Source organism: Camponotus floridanus, unplaced genomic scaffold (assembly GCF_003227725.1).
Source record: "Camponotus floridanus strain SB8 unplaced genomic scaffold, Cflo_v7.5 scaffold23, whole genome shotgun sequence".
In the NCBI taxonomy this organism is placed as follows: Eukaryota; Metazoa; Arthropoda; class Insecta; order Hymenoptera; family Formicidae; genus Camponotus; species Camponotus floridanus.
In genome coordinates this window covers 1239310-1257955 of record NW_020229359.1, presented here as the reverse complement: position 1 = coordinate 1257955, position 18646 = coordinate 1239310, and the positions used below count along the sequence as shown (strand labels likewise).

General features: G+C 29.5%; 2 protein-coding genes across 3 annotated transcripts; both read left to right on the top strand.

Moving 5' to 3' along the window:
- On the top strand, positions 1-6798 carry LOC105254394. The gene is made up of 4 exons (XM_011263042.3): positions 1-164; positions 2951-3005; positions 5892-6050; positions 6520-6798. Exons 2-4 carry the CDS (start codon positions 2961-2963, stop codon positions 6712-6714), a joined length of 399 nt encoding a protein of 132 aa, XP_011261344.1. The 5' UTR covers positions 1-164; positions 2951-2960; the 3' UTR covers positions 6715-6798.
- A 3314-nt stretch (positions 6799-10112) lies between these two features.
- LOC105254395 (E3 ubiquitin-protein ligase SMURF1) lies at positions 10113-16931 on the top strand. Of its 2 annotated transcripts, none has more exons than XM_025408783.1 (13): positions 10113-10314; positions 11842-11880; positions 12015-12123; positions 12202-12335; positions 12657-12921; positions 13443-13930; positions 14101-14350; positions 14436-14593; positions 14964-15154; positions 15233-15630; positions 15762-16222; positions 16311-16502; positions 16601-16931. In XM_025408783.1, exons 1-12 carry the CDS (start codon positions 10260-10262, stop codon positions 16496-16498), a joined length of 2736 nt encoding a protein of 911 aa, XP_025264568.1. In that variant the 5' UTR covers positions 10113-10259; the 3' UTR covers positions 16499-16502; positions 16601-16931. The 2 variants fall into 2 exon arrangements, with proteins under 2 accessions (XP_025264568.1, XP_025264567.1); XM_025408782.1 differs by having other exon boundaries at positions 14433-14593.
- The last annotated feature ends 1715 nt before the right edge of the window (positions 16932-18646 follow it).

The following is an 18646-nucleotide window of genomic DNA, read 5'->3' as shown; positions in this document are numbered from 1 at the left end:
ATGATGTAAAAGCCGGCGCGCGTTTCCGTCAATCATAAAAATTGAGGCTGGCCCCGACGCGCCTCCATAATGCATGGTCGGTGGTCGCTCTTCAGCATCAGTCGTCGTTGAACCTCCGTCTCGCGAGCAGCCGCGACCGTCCAGTCAATCGAAAATTCAGACACGTAAGTACGCTATATATTACGACGCCGAACACGCCAAGAAATTTCTTATTTTTTCTTTATAAATCGCAAATTTTTAACGGAAAATGTTTGTAATCCGAAAACGCTTGAGACACTTCCAATGCGTCTTGTTTCAGGTTCTTTGTTCGTTCTATCCTTTCGTGTTGTTTATTCTATCTTTTCTGGTTTGTGAGTTGAACCTTGGACCGATCGGTATAAAGATATATATCTTCATTAGAAAAACAATAACAACATAACCAAAAATTATAGCTTATTGTAAAGCTGAAATTTAAATGCTGAAATTATTTTTGGATACGTTTTATGTAGAGAGAGAGAGAGGGGGGGGGGGCAGAGAGAGACATATAAACTATTGAAAAAAATAGTATATCTGAATAACATACTTCTTATTTTTAATTAAATGACGTGAATAATGTCATATAAGAAAATTACGAAATTTTTTATTTCTGTGTATATATATATATATATATATATATATATATATATATAATATTAAAATATAAATTTACTATTTTTATAAATTTTGAAGCATTTTTTATATAATTTTGTTTTTCAGTTGATAATATAATGCTATTAATTGTTATAAAATAATATGCGATATTTTCAATAGCATAGAGATTTTAACATGTGAATCATTTAAAATTAGTATACAAATATAAGAATTTTACTTTTTTATATTTTAAACATTTTTATATTTTGTAAGAAATTTTATATTTTTTATAATCATTCACACATTTCATTTTAATACACTTTAAAAACTAGAGAGAAAGAGAAAGAGAGAGGAATTCTGAAAGAAATTATAAAAACGAAGTCAAGGCAATGGTGAGCAGCGTGAAAGTGTGTCTTCCTTTTGGGTATAAGAAATGTGTTCTTCTTACGCGATATATGACCGCAATTTACGCCTCAACGCTTAATTTACATCGTTCGCTCGTTTGAGATCACGGATTATTGAGAATAATAACGAGATCTCCTTATCCCCCATATCAAGTTTTCAACTTAATTGCGTGTTGCAGTGGATAAACAATTCAAATGACCTACTTATTCATCTTGAACGATGTCGCTTCAGATTGACATATTAAAAATCATATTAATTTTTAAATCTTCTAAGTATTATATTTGATGTGGCATTATATTATTGTTTTATTTGTTCTCGTTTCAAAAGATAATTTCTACATACTTTTGTGATATGTGATAATATAAATGTGATAATATAAATATATCTTAATGCTCTATATTTAACTATTTGTGAGCTTCAAATTAATTGGAATGAAAATGAAAATTATTATAAAATTAAAATTATTATAAGATTTTCAAGTAAGATATCTATTCTGCTATCGCAAAAAGATTAAACATCGCCACATTAATCTCGCTTTGATGAGTCAAGCAATCGCGATGTAAAAAATTCATTACTTGGCATACACTGACGAATAAGTATTCTCGTTCAATGACGATCAATGATGATATAGATATGCAGAGCACATCGCTAATTCATCAGTTTTGAAAACTATTTCCACTCATTCACATCGTTTGCACTCTATTTTGTATATATACATATTTTGTATATATACATATGTATTTGGACATATCCAAAATAGAGTGCAAATGATGTGATGAGAATACAGGAATGTATTCTCATTATATCGTTTGCATTCTATCTATCTTGGATATGTCATGGTCGAGCCGACTCATTCACATGTCATTCACTGCGAAATGACGTAAAGTGTTTTTTTACAATTGATGTAATCAAGTACGAACTATTTTATTTATTGGATTGAGATAGATGATTATATATTGTGAGTTCTATGTATCTTCTCGGAAAACCATTTACAGAATTTTGAACTTTATAAATAACGTATTCGGAGAGAATCTATTTAAATAAATTTATTAATTTATTTTCTTAAATAAATTTATTAATTTATTTTCTTAAATAAATTTATTAATTTGTTGGTTATTATTATGTTTTAATGTCATAATTTCATATATACCAATTTTAATTTAAAAAAAACTGTACATATAGCGTGACATTTTGATCTTTAATGAAATAATTTTATAAATATATTTTTATCGCATCATTAATTTAAAATAGTGTAGAAGAAAGAAAGAGAGAGAGAGAGTATGCGTATAATTTTCTTCACATAAAAATAATATCGAATTTTATTATTTAAGAAAAATTACAAAAGAAATTTTACATTATACATAAAAAGATAAATGTAAAAAAAATGTCAAAATGTTGATAATTTAATCCTAGTAATTAAAAAGTTGGATTAGAATTCACAGCTATTAAAAAATGTCATCATGTATTAAAATTATTGTAGTTATAATTCAATTATTAAATTATATTAATTATATGAATTCGTTATAATATTAAAGCATGAAAGCATTAATATATTTTATCAATAGTGCTTTATTACCTTCTAATATGCTTGTTTTTCAGTATAAATATAGAAAGCGCATAATAATATTCACTTTAACTGAACACTACGCATTTCCGGTCTCATTTACATGACTTTAGTTAGGTTATCGATTATTATGTCTTCATTCTTATTTATGATTTATTATGCTTTCATGCGACTTACATTCAGTGCTTATAGTCGCTATTTTTTTTTATAAGACGCATATCCATTGGTATCAATAAATATAATCGTTATTTATTGTATAATTTTATAATTCCGGATGCGAGTTCTTGTATAAAAGTACGCAAAAATGAGGCAAAAAATAAATAAATAGTATGATTTATGATTAATTAATTTACTATTTCTTTTTACTTGTAGATCAGACAAAATGGCTACCATCACGAGGTTGTCGATTATCAAATCCCTTGAACTTGTAAGTATATTAATAAATTTAATTATCTTTAATATGTACATATAAGATCGTATGTCTTCAATTTAATGATTGGTATCTTGTCATGCTTCCGCGCACACGCGTACGCGCACAATTTTAAATATAATATTATTTTATCTTTATGTAAAATAACTTTTAATACCTTTATGTAGAATAATTTTATATCTTTATGTAAAATAACTTTTAATTTAAACATGTGCAATTATTTGTATGATAAATTTCCATATAAATTGTATGATATATTATTTAAATAACTTTGAAAACATTCTAGCGTTATAACTAAAAAAATCATTAACATCATAAATCATTTCTCTCTTAATGAGTAAGCTCAACAGTCGACTGTATGATGTCACGTTATTAATTAACATAATCGGAAACATTTATTAGCGAACTGTTGAGATAGGCAAATAGTTTATTTCAAAAAATTCCTCTTATTCTCAGCATTTAAAATTATGTGAAAATTCTTGAGATTCGACGCAAACTGTATAAATGTCGATGTTTATTGCACTTTTTGTATTTCCAGCCGCAAGAAGAAACAGTATCCTGGAGGTCGTTTGACACTCCTCTCTAAGAGCTCCATCACGCTCTCAAATTTATTTTTAACCCTACTGCGTTGTTCCTTCCTTTCGAACAATTGGCCTAATTTTGAAATGCGTCGATCACAATCCGGATCGCGCTTTTCTGAGATCAAGGAAATCGACGTCTATGCGTGCACGTGTCAATATCGAGCTATTGTTGGGCGGTGTAACATTCCGCGCTGCATATCTTTCGCGATTCGTAAGGCGATGAGAATGGAGAGTGACATAATCGACGCTGATTATCGCACAAGAGCGTTCTCTTCTCTTATTATGGTCCGCTCCGTGCCGTCCGGAAGTCGACCTGTATGAGAATTTCCGTTAGAATTCTTTGAAACTACGGGTCATAATGCGAGGACTACGCCCTTTGTGCATTTCGCAGTCGCGTTTTTTTATTGATAACAAGGAAAAAAATTAGTTTTATTACATATTGTATTGAAATATATCAATGATATATATACTTTTTCTTTTGCACTAATTAAAATAGTTAAAAAATATATAAAATATTTAAAAAATGTTTATAATTTTTTCGAAATGTAAAATTTTGAAGTAGTGGATATGTATAAAATAAATTAATAACGTAAAAAATTTTGCTTTTGTTACATGCAACACATAATCAGATTTTATTAAAATTTTTCTTGATAAAATTGATCTTGGTGAATATTTGTCTAATTTCGTTTACGAATTAGCGCTGATTCTCAGCATTACTTGCGATATTTCAACTGCGAGCACAGGTGTTTTCTAAATATAATTGTAATTCTCTCTTTTTGTTTGATTTCTTAGTAATGTTTCTTAACGAGTGCAATGTTATTCTACAATCAGTTTTCATTTAAATTGTAACAGAATATCTTTTGCTATTTTTACTTTGTTTGCTGATAAGTTATGAATAAAAAATATATTTGCATTTATTTATAAGCAAAAATGTGATATTTGAAATTGATAAATGTTATTACGCGTTGTATTGCATAAATATAGAAGACAATAATAATATTTATTCTCTACAAGAATAAACATTTATCTGTAAATAAATAATGCTTATTCTTATAAAGAATAAAATTCTTATAATGAATAAAATTGTATTCTTGTAGAGATATAAATTATATTCTTGTAGAGATTATAAATTAAATGGAGATACAGAGAATATTAATTAAATAGAGATACAGAAAATAGAGATACAGAAAAGCATTATTGTTTTCCTCTCTAAAAATTATTCCATAGAATATATAAAAAATTAGCAAAATGCAAATGTATATCTTGAATTAGTATTTTGATTAATCAAAACATATAAATGAAAATTTGCTGCTTTTTTATTTGACATATGTGTGTCTAGAATATGTGTATACGTTTATATCGCTAATATGTATATCAAGCTACATGATGGTATTCGTCAAAGACGGATCTGGTATAGTAGGTGCGCGTATAGTATTGCGATGTGTAGTATCGCGTGTTTATCGACATACACGTGGGTGACCCAGCTTGAGATTCATTAAGATATATTCTGAATCAGGCATGTATTCATCCTGTCAAGGGCGACTGGTGTAATTTTTAATGTTGACGTCACAGAGATGACATCCAGATGAAAATTGTGATGTGCCTATGAATTAATTTTACATTTTCATTCCGTTTTTATTGGTTGCTAATTATTGAAAGAAATAATACTCTATTCAATATGTTTTTAATTATTTTTTTATATATTATTATATATATTACTACAAGTGGAAATGTTCTGTATTATAAAAATACAAATTTAATCTTTCTTATTGAAAAAGAATCTACATATAAATTATATGTATTATAAATTATATGTATTATTATATTATATTCATATGATGATATGATGCTTTAAGAGTTTTTTTAGGAATCTTTTGGTTTTGAGATTTTGAAATCAATTTGATTGAATATGTACGTCTTATGCTCATCATAGTTAACGATATATTGAAAAAAAGTAAATTCTATTTATATATTTATAACCATGTTAATCGACGAATTATATTGAACGATTCAATTTACGAGTCTAAAAATAAGTTGTTTGCCAACTGGGGCAAAATAGTGGACAATATTTTATTTATGATGGGATCGCGAAAGGGTCGATGCTCTCTTCGGTCGACCTAGTTTCGTGAGTGATATCTATATCTTTACTTTGACAAATAAAAAGAATTATTACTATAGTAATTATAGAGAATGAATAAGTTTATAAATTGAAAAGATGGAACAAAATTGAAAGTTCATAGCATCAGAAAAGTTTTTGCCTATATTTTTAGTATCTTAAGTATCTTTTTCTGATTTTTTGCAGCTTCTAGTATGCATCCTTATCGGACTGCACTACAACTCTTTTAATAGCGGTGACCAACATACCTCAATGATAACCATGGGCACCTTCGGCGGATATTTAATTATCTTAGTCGGTTTATTCATCGGAAGCGTGATGGGAACGCCAGTCAACCGTCGTGTGGTAAATAGATTAGATTCTATATTATTTATACAATATCAATAGATATTGCACAAAACATATACCTTTTCTTAAGAAAAGAAATAGACTCAAAATAATAATGATTATTAAGCGACGAAAATGGCAAATAAGATAACAACATATAACTTATTTATAATGTATATTTAATATATATGTTTTAAGAAAATTGAATATCTTGTAATACTTAAAAATTCTTTCTTGCGCTCTAATTTCTGCTTTTTTCGACCATTTTGATCACTTAGTAATCGTTATATCTTCTATTCTAGACGAAAATCATGATAGGCAATTGAAATAAAATACGCGTAAGAATATGATGTATATAAGGATGAAGTTAAGAAAAAATTTTAAAAATCTGTAAACAATGTATTTATAATTTCATAAACGAAAAATAAGTTAATAACAACGGTACAATAATTTTTTTAACTGATTGCGATTTTCTTTTATCTCTCAGGACCTCTTTTTCTCTCTCATTGGATGCGCTCTATTCATCGCCGCGGGCTCGCTCAACATCGACTTCTTCCAGAAACTGTCAACATACAGATCGTCATCATTTCGCGATACCGGTTTGGCCAAAGGTTCTCTCAGTATCATCGAGGGTGTTATTTTCCTCGTGGATGCATTCCTTACATTTCGGGGGGAAAATTGAAATCTAAATCATTTTCAAATACAATAGAGGGACTGCACGGCCGGCTATCGGTGTTACACATTCCGCAATTGACGGAAATCTTTTCTATAAAGGATGTACTGCCAAGAAGTTTCCTGATATAAAAAGAACCTCTTATTTTAGCCGGATAATCAAATATGAGAAGCATTTATCATCAGAAATCATATGGAATTATCAAACTTCGCAAAATCCAGAATTCGTGCCTTCTACCGTATTATTTTTATTATTACCAAGATATTTATTTGACTGATTTTAAGTGCATATATTTTTTCGATAACTTCTTAGAAAAACGTAGAGACAGAGAATTCTAATTTTAAAAATTTTGAAAATTTCTTATAAATCAAATTATTTATTATTAATTAGACAGTTTTCTTTTTTATTAAAAAAATTAAAAGGTTAAAAAATTTGTTAAAAAAATTTAATATATAATTTTGCGATTTGTATGAGTAATATATATAATTTTGCTATAGTACCTAACACCGATGATAGTACAAAACGTGCAGGGAACACAAAGATAATGATATATTTCATATATATACATGTTAATATTAATGAGTGGTAATCATTTCGTAGAAGCAGGCCAGTTGATACTATAATCATTAACAATAATATACTGATATTATACACTCATAAATTTAAGTTATATTTGTTAAATTTTGACAAGAGCAGCAGCAATAGAAAAAGAGAGAAGAAAAATAATAAATATCATGACATGTTTTTATACATCACACTATTGTATTTTGATGTTAAATATTTATCGTGGCGATCTCGAATCGTTCACCGTCTTTTCGCTAATATTCGCGAATATTTATCTTTGATTTGTATGTTTTTACGCTAAGACTTCACAATAATAAAGAAGAATTATGAACAAGACTACGGAGGATGTACATATATGGTGTTTTCGCACTTTTTTTGACACTTTCCTCTCTTCCATCACATTCATTGCAAAATGTGAAAATTTAAATGCGGCTCGCACGCTTGTTGTCATGTTGCATAAACCAGACGTGACATAATACAAGAAAACACAGGAAATTTCACGTGATGCAACTTTCACTATAATGTGCAAGAGCTATATTGCATTCGATAAAACACTCTTGAATATACGTATGTATATTCTATCGCGAGTAATTTATTGTTAATAATATAGGAAATATAAAATAAGAAATTGTTTTAATGCAGATAATGCTCGACTCTAACAAGAAAGTTTAAAATATTTTCTATTTAGATTTGTAATAAATTGAGGGTAATAAATTGTAGAAAAAAGAAAACATTATTAAAATAGAAATCAAAAACTTGTAAATAGTATGATATATTAAATTCAGTCCACAAATTAGGTCCATAAGATAAATCAAAAGAACATTAAATCAGAGGAATGGCTATTTAAAACGCAATATCAAACTTTTAATTTCAAAATTGAAAATAAACGTTTCGATCCAATTCGATCCCTCCTCAGTATAAAATGTAAAAATTTTACAAGAATATTACATTAATTTAACATATTTTATGATAAAATATTTTTATTGAATTAATATAGAATTTTTAAACAAAAATAAAAATGTTTATGGATTTATGCTCTTGTGAACGCCATGATTTTCTTGACAATATCAAAAGTTTATTATAATATAATATAATTAAGTAATATTATAATATAATTGCTAGAAAATTTACTTGAACAAATTATTTGAATTACTTATATTATATTAACCTCATTAGAAAGGAAGAATTCTTATGAGAAATGACCTTCGACTAAATTTTTTGAAAACTTACTATATAATAGTTATTGATGTGTAGATCAAAAGTGTCAGAACTCAGACAACTTCCAAAAAACATTTTCCGAATTTCTCCGTATAATAGGTCATTTTTTGGTAATATCCCTTCAATTACGAATAACTTTCTCTGGTAAATATAATCCGTTGATAAATGTGGATTAATTCATACCAATAAAAAAGGTCTGTTATTGATAGTTTGCTCAATAAAAGTTCCTGTCCACCTCATCGTCATCACCCTTCAGCGAAAAAATGGCTGTAGCATGGCCGCTGTGTTATACATATTATACAAGTTACTGAGTTTATGAGGATTTATTATAGTCCTTTTATTTATAGAACATTAAAGTAACGATTGAGAATGGAGCAAACATATATGATTGTTAGGACGGAATAGACGGACTGATATTGATAAAGGAGATGAACAAGTATACAAATAACGTGAGAAAAGGATGCACGCATACAGACATACACGCACATGCATGCACTATATACTTATACATAAATATGTCCTCTCAATAAGCTGCATGATGTACGAAAACCTCAACTTTGAGCCGCTGTAGCTCGTAAAACTGTTCGTAATCGGACTTTCATTGACACTTTTGACCTACACATCAAGAATTATTAGCAAGTTTTCAAAAAATTTAACCGAAAGTCATTTCTCATAAGAATTCTGCAGGGTCCTTTAAATAAATGATTAAATTTATAAACTTACATATACATTTATCTTAGAAATATATATATCTTATAATAAATAAAATATAGAAATAAAAAAGTTGTGTCTGCAACAAAATAATTAAACCCTTAATAACCGTTTGCCCTCCAGCTAATTTTGTGGTACCTTTAATGAAAATTAAAAATGTTATTATATCAAATTAAAAAATTCTATTCTACTTCGTCTAATTTCTACTATTGTCACTGTTGCTCTCAGTATTATCAATAATTTTATTATAATCAACTGAAAATAAATATCATAAATAATTTCATTATATTTTTATCATAAAATGTATATCGCTGTAGCGGAGCCTATGGAATGCAAAGGGTTAATCTAGAAATACTGTAATAATGAAACTTATAATAATAGAATATAAATAATAATAATAAATAATAATAAAGAACTATATATAGGAATTATACATTAATCATTATTATTATTTACGTCAACGATAGAAATTATTTCGGCGACTGTTGTTTGAAGTATTTAATTACCAATGTCGATTCAAGATCTCTACTATTGTCACTGTTGCTTTCAGTATTATCAATAATTTTATTATAATCAACTGAAAATAAATATCATAAATAATTTCATTATACTTTTATCATAAAATGTATATCGCCGTAGCGGAGCCTATGGAATGCAAAGGGTTAATCTAGAAATACTGTAATAATAAAACTTATAATAATAGAATATAAATAATAATAAATAATAATAAAGAAATATATACAGGAATTATACATTAGTCATTATTATTATTTACGTCCACGATAGGAATTATTTCCGCGACTTGTTTCAAGTATTTAATTACCAATCGATTCGAGATCTCTCGAAATCGCGCCGAGAATCGATTCTCGCAATTGCGAGCGCGTCGTGAGAGGTCGCTCGTGTGCGTGAGCGTGTAGGTGTACGTGTGTGCGTGATGCGGAACGGAGTAAGTGCATCGTCGCCGTCGCGCGTTCTTGACAAGGGCGAGAGAGATTCGTACTTTTTATTTCATCAATCATAGGCGCCGATGCGCGGTGCGTAGCGTTAAATGTGCGTGCAGGATGTCGAACCCAGGCGGTAGCAGGAGGAACGGAGCCATGAAGATCCGTCTGACAAGTGAGTGCGGAGTCGATTATCCCGACGAACGTCGGGCGTTTATGCGTGAAAGTCGCGGATCGCACGAGACGAGAACACCTACCTATCTGTCTACCTACGCTCGGCCTGTTTTTGTTGTGCATCATTCAATATGGCCCCGCGTGCACCCTGTTCCTCGCGGGGGGCTTCGACGCGAAACGTCAAATCGTTCGGCGGATGAAAGTTGAACGGACGATGCGATGGGTTTCGTCGTTGAGGCTCCCTCGCTCTCTTGGTTAGGTGCTCACTTCCTGTGGTGTGGTGTCGACCCCACCGCGAGCACTCTCCGGGAGACCGACGAAAACGTTAATTGTGAACAGTCGCGAAGTGTCTGTCTAGTCTATCATTATCTCCATAATATGACGGGGCTTATGCTTTGAGGAATTTTGTTGGGCATTATGTGTTATGTGAATTTCATGCAGAGCATGATTGAACTGTGTCATTATACTGTATTAAATCTGATTCTGTATAACGAAGATATTTTTTAAAGTTAAAACTATCAGAAAGAATGTTGGCATATTTTTTAAATATTTTTATAATTCTATGTACATTGGATAATATTTCTCGCTATCTTTTCTATTCGTGTTGCAAAAGACTGTTTAATCATTATCAGCAATTTGCATGAGTTATAACATTATTGATTTATTAAGTTTACTTCATCATAATAACACAAAGATAGTGGTATTTAATTATAATAATTTAAAGAATACTATTCTATACATAATAAATATAAAAAGACAGGAAATTCTAGCTTATCAAATTATAAATTATTAGTTCAAATTTTGTCTCACAAAATTTTATTTTTTGCATTACGTACTATGTGAATTTACACGCGAACAATGATTAAATGTCACTATATTCAATCTGAATTATATAATGAGGATATTTTAAAATTAAAAATATCAGAGAGAATATATGCATAGAAAAGATAATATTATTTTTTAAATATACTTTTATAGTTCTATATACATTTGATTGTATCTATCATTATCTCTTGTATTCATATTATAAAAGTCTTAATCATTAGCAACAATTTATATGAGTTATAAGATTATTATATTAAGTTTAAGTTTATTTTATCATAATAATAAAGATAATATAGTGATAATAATAAAGATAATATAGTGATATTCAATTATAATAATTTAAAAAATATCCTATGTATAACAAATATAAAAAGACAGAATTTTTTGATCATCATCAAATTATAGATTATTAAATCATTTATCTTATAAAATTTTTTAAAATTTCGGGTTAAATGTTATATATATTAATGTGGAAAATTTGAAAATAATATATTTAAATTATATATAATAACATACTATAATTATATGTGTGTGTGTGTGTGTGTGTGCGTGTGTGTGTGTGTGTGTGTGTGTGTATTATATATATTTTTATATAATACATGAAGTGAAAATATTAAAAGTAAAATATACTTTGACACATTAGTTATTACAAAATACACATTAGTTTATTACAGAAATATATATTCATGATTTTATGTTTTAGTTTTATGCGCCCGTAATCTCGCTAGGAAGGATTTATTTCGTAAGTTCACTTTTTTTCATAAAGAATTTAATATATAATATATAAGTAACATATAAATTATAATATATAAATAATATATAAATTTAATATATAATTAAAAGATAAATTAACACTTTGAGAATAATTTCTTGTAGGCTTACCCGATCCTTTTGCTAAGATAACTGTCGATGGTTCTGGACAATGTCATAGTACAGATACTTGTAAAGCTACACTTGATCCTAAATGGAATCAACATTATGATTTGTAAGTGTTTTTAAACTAAATATAAAATACATTTTATATTAGTGTTAAGAAATAAAAATTATTTATTAATTTATGCAGATACATTGGAAAGAATGATGGAATCACTATATCTGTGTGGAATTACAGAAAATTCCATAAGAAACAGGGTGGAGGATTTTTAGGATGTGTATGCATATTATCAAATACCATCCAAAGACTTAAAGATACAGGATGTATGTTTGTGTTTGTTTTATATTACACAATTATATTTATATTTAATCGTTGGCCCTAAAAAAATCCAAGTCCAAAATGCCTAAATATTATTTAGGCTTGTTTTCATGAATTCAAAAGTACTGAGATATTTATAATAATTGATAAAGCAACGTATAATTTTATTTTCAGTACTTTCTCAGATTTGTTTTGCAAATCAATATTGAATATCTCAATGCATTTTCTTTTTAAGGAAGAAGAAAACATTTCATATATTTTGCAATCATTTTTTATTTATTTTCCCTAAAGATTATTTTTATATTACACAATGTGTTTTCTTTTAGATCAACGTTTAGATCTATGTAAGGCTCGTTCAGATGACACAGATGTTGTGAAGGGGCAAATTGTAGTATCCTTAATGTCACGGGACGGTCACAATGGTGCTGTAAGTAATACGGTCGGTCATAACGCTGTAGTCGATGTGCTCGGTGATTTGAGTTGTCCGAATGATTTACCGGATGGATGGGAAGAGAGAAGAACTGAAAACGGCCGACTTTACTATGTAAATCATTACACGAAAAGCACACAATGGATTCGTCCAAACACTCGGTAATGTTCAATATCTCAAATATTAGTCAAAGATAATATACAACACAAAAATTTAAAAAATTAGTATTAAAGTGGATTAATAAGGGCCAATATCAGATTGATAGTGCAAAAAGAAAAATTTCAAATAAAATAAGAAAAACATTTTTATTTATACATTTTGATTCCATTTTGAACTTTCTTCATTAACTGTACAAAAGATCAAAATAATAATAAGCTAATTGTAAGTGAAAAATTGAATAAATGTAATAAAAAGCAAAAGATACATAAAATTGACAATTAAAAAATTAGATGTTCAAATTCGTCCAATCAATCTAACGTTTTTGGTCTTTTGTACAGTTACTGAAGACTCGAAATAAGACCGAAATATATAAATAGAAATGCTTTTCTGATTGTATTGAAAATTTCTTTCTTTTCGCGCTCTCTCTTGCTCTTATTAATCTTAATTTTTTATATTGTCATATTTAGAGTCTTATTATTTATATTATATAATATTAAATTCATTTAAATAATGTTTTTGGTAGACCTAATAATGCTATTATACCGACAACACCGGAACCTCCTCCAATGCTATCGTCCACCGAACCGACGTCTCCTAGTAGTAGCACAAGCTCGCCAAACGTGAGAAACGAAGAGAGTCCTGCAAGACACACATTGTCCGAATGGAATAGCGGAGACGCAACACCGAATCAAACACCCAGTCGAGATAACTCGGCGCAAAATACCCCGAGAAATACACCGACGCAGCAGCAACAGCAAAATCGCAATCAGCAGCAGAATCAACATATGAGAAACGCGATGACACCAGCATCGTCCGTAAGAGATCGGCGCGTTATTAGAGGAACCGATGAACAAAATGGCAATCAAAACGCAAACGGAAGGATAGAACGTGGTCCCAACAGCGGGAGTCAAACGCGAAGGCCTAATCGCAGCAATAGAAATAGAAATATCGTGTCAAGTAGCGACAGACGAACTGATCCTCCGCAACCGCCGGATTTGCCTCGTGGTTACGGTATGAATCAAATGCCTAGTATAATTTGTTTTTAATAGAATACATTATTAAATAAATATTATTAAATAAAATGTGTAATAAACTATTTCTAAAATACAATAAACTATTTAAAAAATAGTGTAAATTTAGAGTATAAATTTTATTATATATATATATATATATATATATAGAAATGAGAAAAACTCAACAAGGCCAAGTATATTTTTATCATGTACCAACTGCATACTCTACCTGGCATGATCCGAGAATACCACGTGATTTACAAGCTAACGAATTGGCGAACGAACTTGGTCCTCTTCCTAGTGGATGGGAAATGAGACAGACTCAAAGTGGACGAGTATATTTTGTAGATCACAATAACAGGACAACGCAATTTACCGATCCCAGGCTATCCAGTCAAATCATAAGCAAACTATTGAGGTAAATATAGAGTCAATATTAAATGGAAGAATATATTTATGTGTGTGATTACTAAAATATAAAATTGTTATTCTATTGATAGTAGGAGACAAAATAACAATATGAACTATCAAGCCACGAATAATGCAAATAGTTCTGGAGGTGAAACTATTGAAGCCGATACAAGTTCATCAATGGTTCAATCTAACACACCACAGCAGTCAACAAGAAATGAAAATGGGAATAACAATAATTCTCCAACAAGTGAGTTGTTGCAAATTTGAAAAATATTCTTGAAAGAGAAATAAAAATATTTTTGAAAGATATTATATCTTTGCTTTGTGTACATTTTACATATTTGATAACATTCACACGATATAGATCACGTAATCTACTTATTTCCAAACAAAAACAAAACAGCATATGTATTGTCTCGTAATTTTATCTTATCTGCGAACGCGTCTGTGTAGCTATTGATTTGACTGTTAGTCACAGTTAATTTGTCACTTGGACAGGATGCCATTCTATTTCAGAACAGTTTTGTTCATCAGGGCGCATTATTGTAAAGATTGAAAATTTTATATTAATATTGTTAGTATTTGTGTATAAAAAATTTCTTTTCTTTGCATCTTAGTGGAAAGCACGTCATCTCAAAATGCTCAAACAGTATCGGAATTACCAAAAGAGCTTATGGATAACGAGCTTCTTCCAAAATACAAACGTGATTTGGTAGCGAAGCTAAAGTGTCTTCGAGCGGAATTGAATGCGCTTCAACCTCAGAGTGGACACTGTAGATTGGAAGTGTCGAGAAATGAGATATTTGAAGTAAGCAATTTTTAAAATTATTTATCTTTTTTTTGTTTTAAAACATAGTTGATTACCAACAATGTTTTGTTTTTGAAGGAATCATATAGACTAATAATGAAAATGCGTCCGAAAGATATGCGCAAAAGACTCATGGTCAAATTTCGTGGCGAAGAAGGTCTAGATTATGGTGGCGTGGCGCGTGAATGGCTATATCTGTTATCTCATGAAATGCTAAACCCGCAATATGGACTCTTTCAATATTCGAGAGACGATAATTACACTCTACAAATTAATCCGGATTCAGGCATAAATCCGGAACATTTATCATACTTCCATTTCGCCGGGAGGATTATAGGCATCGCTGTTTTTCACGGTCATCACGTCGATGGTGGTTTTACAACTCCGTTTTATAAAATGTTGCTTAACAAAGCTATAACATTAAATGATATAGAAGGGGTCGATCCAGAACTGCACAGGAGCCTTACATGGATGCTGTAAGTAACATTTTTTTAAAAAGAAAGTTAGTATATTTAATAGTACTTATATTTAATACGTATTGTTTATGTATTGTTTTAGAAACAAATGTCAATTTCAAGAAATTATTGATTATATTTTATGTTATTAGGGAAAATAGCATAGACGGTGTATTGGATGCCACGTTTTCTGTAGAACATAGCAGTTTCGGTGTGTTGAAAAATCATGAATTAAAACCAGGCGGTAAAGACATTGTGGTGACGGAAGAAAACAAGAGGGAATACGTCCGTTTATACGTAAACTATCGATTTATGCGAGGTATCGAGCAACAATTCTTGGCATTACAGAAAGGATTTCACGAATTGATTCCTCCTTTATTACTGAGACCGTTCGACGAGCGTGAATTAGAATTAGTTATTGGTGGTTTGGGCACTATCGACATAAACGATTGGAAAATGAACACTCGTCTCAAGCATTGCACGCCCGATACGCCAGTTGTTCAATGGTTTTGGCAGATAGTAGAGTCGTATGGCGAAGAAATGAGGGCAAGATTACTCCAATTCGTTACCGGCAGTTCCCGAGTTCCATTACAAGGATTCAAAGCTTTACAAGGTAAATGTTAAATCGGTTTGTTTAAATATGTTACATTAAAAATTACATTTAACATTTAATAGTATGATATTTCGTTTTGATTGCATAGGATCGACTGGAGCGGCGGGTCCTCGACTTTTCACAATACACGCTGTTGATGCACCGAGCGAAAATCTACCAAAAGCACATACCTGTTTCAATAGAATAGACATACCGCAAAGTTATCCGACTTATCAAAAAATGCTTGACAAACTTACGCAGGCGGTTGAAGAAACTTGCGGCTTTGCAGTCGAATAATAAGGTATGTTCTTGCAGTCTTATTATAATCATTCTTGTATGCTAGGATATATATTAGGTAATCCGTGAAAATAAACTTTCGTGATGAATAATGTTTTGCAGATTTTGCCATTTTCTAAAAAAAATATTGTTTCTCATTGATAAAACACCATTGATAAAACACCACATATACACAACTTGAAGATGAAGTTTAGAGGAATTATAGGAAGAAAGTGTTATATAAGATATCAGCGATATCTTTTTGACTTGTGTACAAACATAATGGCCTTGTAATTATGAACTATGATGCCGATTGGTATTTTGCATATCCAGTGATATATGTTCACTTTTAAACATAAGTTTAAATAACAATTTTTAGAAAATCAGTAGTTTTTAAATATTATTTGGTCCAATAATTCAAGCTATGCGAGGACTATTTTATATTCATCAACATTTTTATTGATTTATATTTTCTATAACTTAAACTCTAAATCTTATTAAATCTATTAAAATCAGATTCGTATTAATCGAATTATGATATAAATATAAGACGGAGTGTGCACGCAAGTTTGTGGAAGGTAAAATCTTTTAAGAGGTTACAGTTATTATTATATAATGTTCATATTGTACAGATTTTTTTATTGAAAATAATAGCACCAAGAATCTCGCGGTTATAAATGTAGCAATAGATGATATAGGAAATTAATTTGCACACACAGCTAATGATTCATATTTGGAAATTTTTAATTTTATCACACATGAATACCATTAACAAACTGCACAATTAATTAATTTCATATCAATTGTCTATCAAATAAGAATTAGTGTGTTAAATGAAAATTACATATATGTATGAAAATTACTGAATTTCTAGTAGGGATAGAGATCTCAACTAGACTGGCAATGTAGTATTCTGAAATGTATTATTGACCTTGGTGTTTTTTCTTAGAGAAAAAGTGGAAAGTGTATATATATAATTCTGAACGCAAATGTTAAATTTAAACGAAAAATGTTGAGAGTAATCATTATATAAAAGAATATAATAATATAATATAAAATAAATATTAAATAATAATAATATTATTGACAAATGCATTTTCAATTCTATGTTAAATTTTTAATTTGGTGCAAAATAAATGTGTTTTACTCCAAATTAAAGATATAACGGAGCTACAAATATATAAATTTTATTTCTTTCATAATTATTATTTGATATGATTACTATCTGTTTTTTATTCGCACAGATTGATATTTTGAAACCAATTTTTACTATTATATTTTTACCAGAATTGTAATATATTATAACACTTTCGTTCAGAGTTTTTATAATGTAATCAGCAAATGTTATCGCTGTGTAAGTTCTGCGAAAAGATCATTCGTTGCTTGTTAAGAGTTGATATTATCGAGTGCGTTGACAAGATGTAAATAATTTATTAGAGATTAGTATAATAGGAGCAATATGTAACAAAAAAGTAGCGCGCCGCGCGTTTCATGCGCAGACCAAACGTGGTCGGTTTCTACGATGGAATCACGCTGACTTTAATATGACACTTACAGTAGTGTACATTGGCTTTAATTTTAAAGCATACTTATTTAAGAAAAGAGTTCATTCGACGGGTTTATGTAAGCTTAAAATGTTTCGATCGAACTGACTTTTTTGTTTGAGAATTTTACGAAACATATCCATATATCTTACTAATTGTAAGCAACTTTTAGTAAGATATAGCGCTACTTATCTCTTATTTATCGCACGAAATCTTTATTTAGTTCAGCATATGATATTATTGTAAAACTATCTAATTCATAATAGACATGAATCACCGATTTGTATAATTACTGCATTATTATATACTTGTATCATGCACATAACTGTGATGGAACATATCATAAACAGAAACCACAATATAAAAGGCATCTAAAGTCTCTTTTTTTCAAATTTTGAGAATTTATGCATAATTTTGCATAATGTTCATTTTTACTTATCACGATATCATATATAGGGTGATTCAGAACTCACGGTACAAACTTTAAGGAGTGGTAGAGCACACTCTAACAATCATTTTTTGTATAGGAATGTATAGGCGCAAGTGACGCGTTGAGGCACAAACACAGAAAATAGACATGAAAGAAAAGATAAATTGTTTACTTACAGCAATGTTTACAATAATT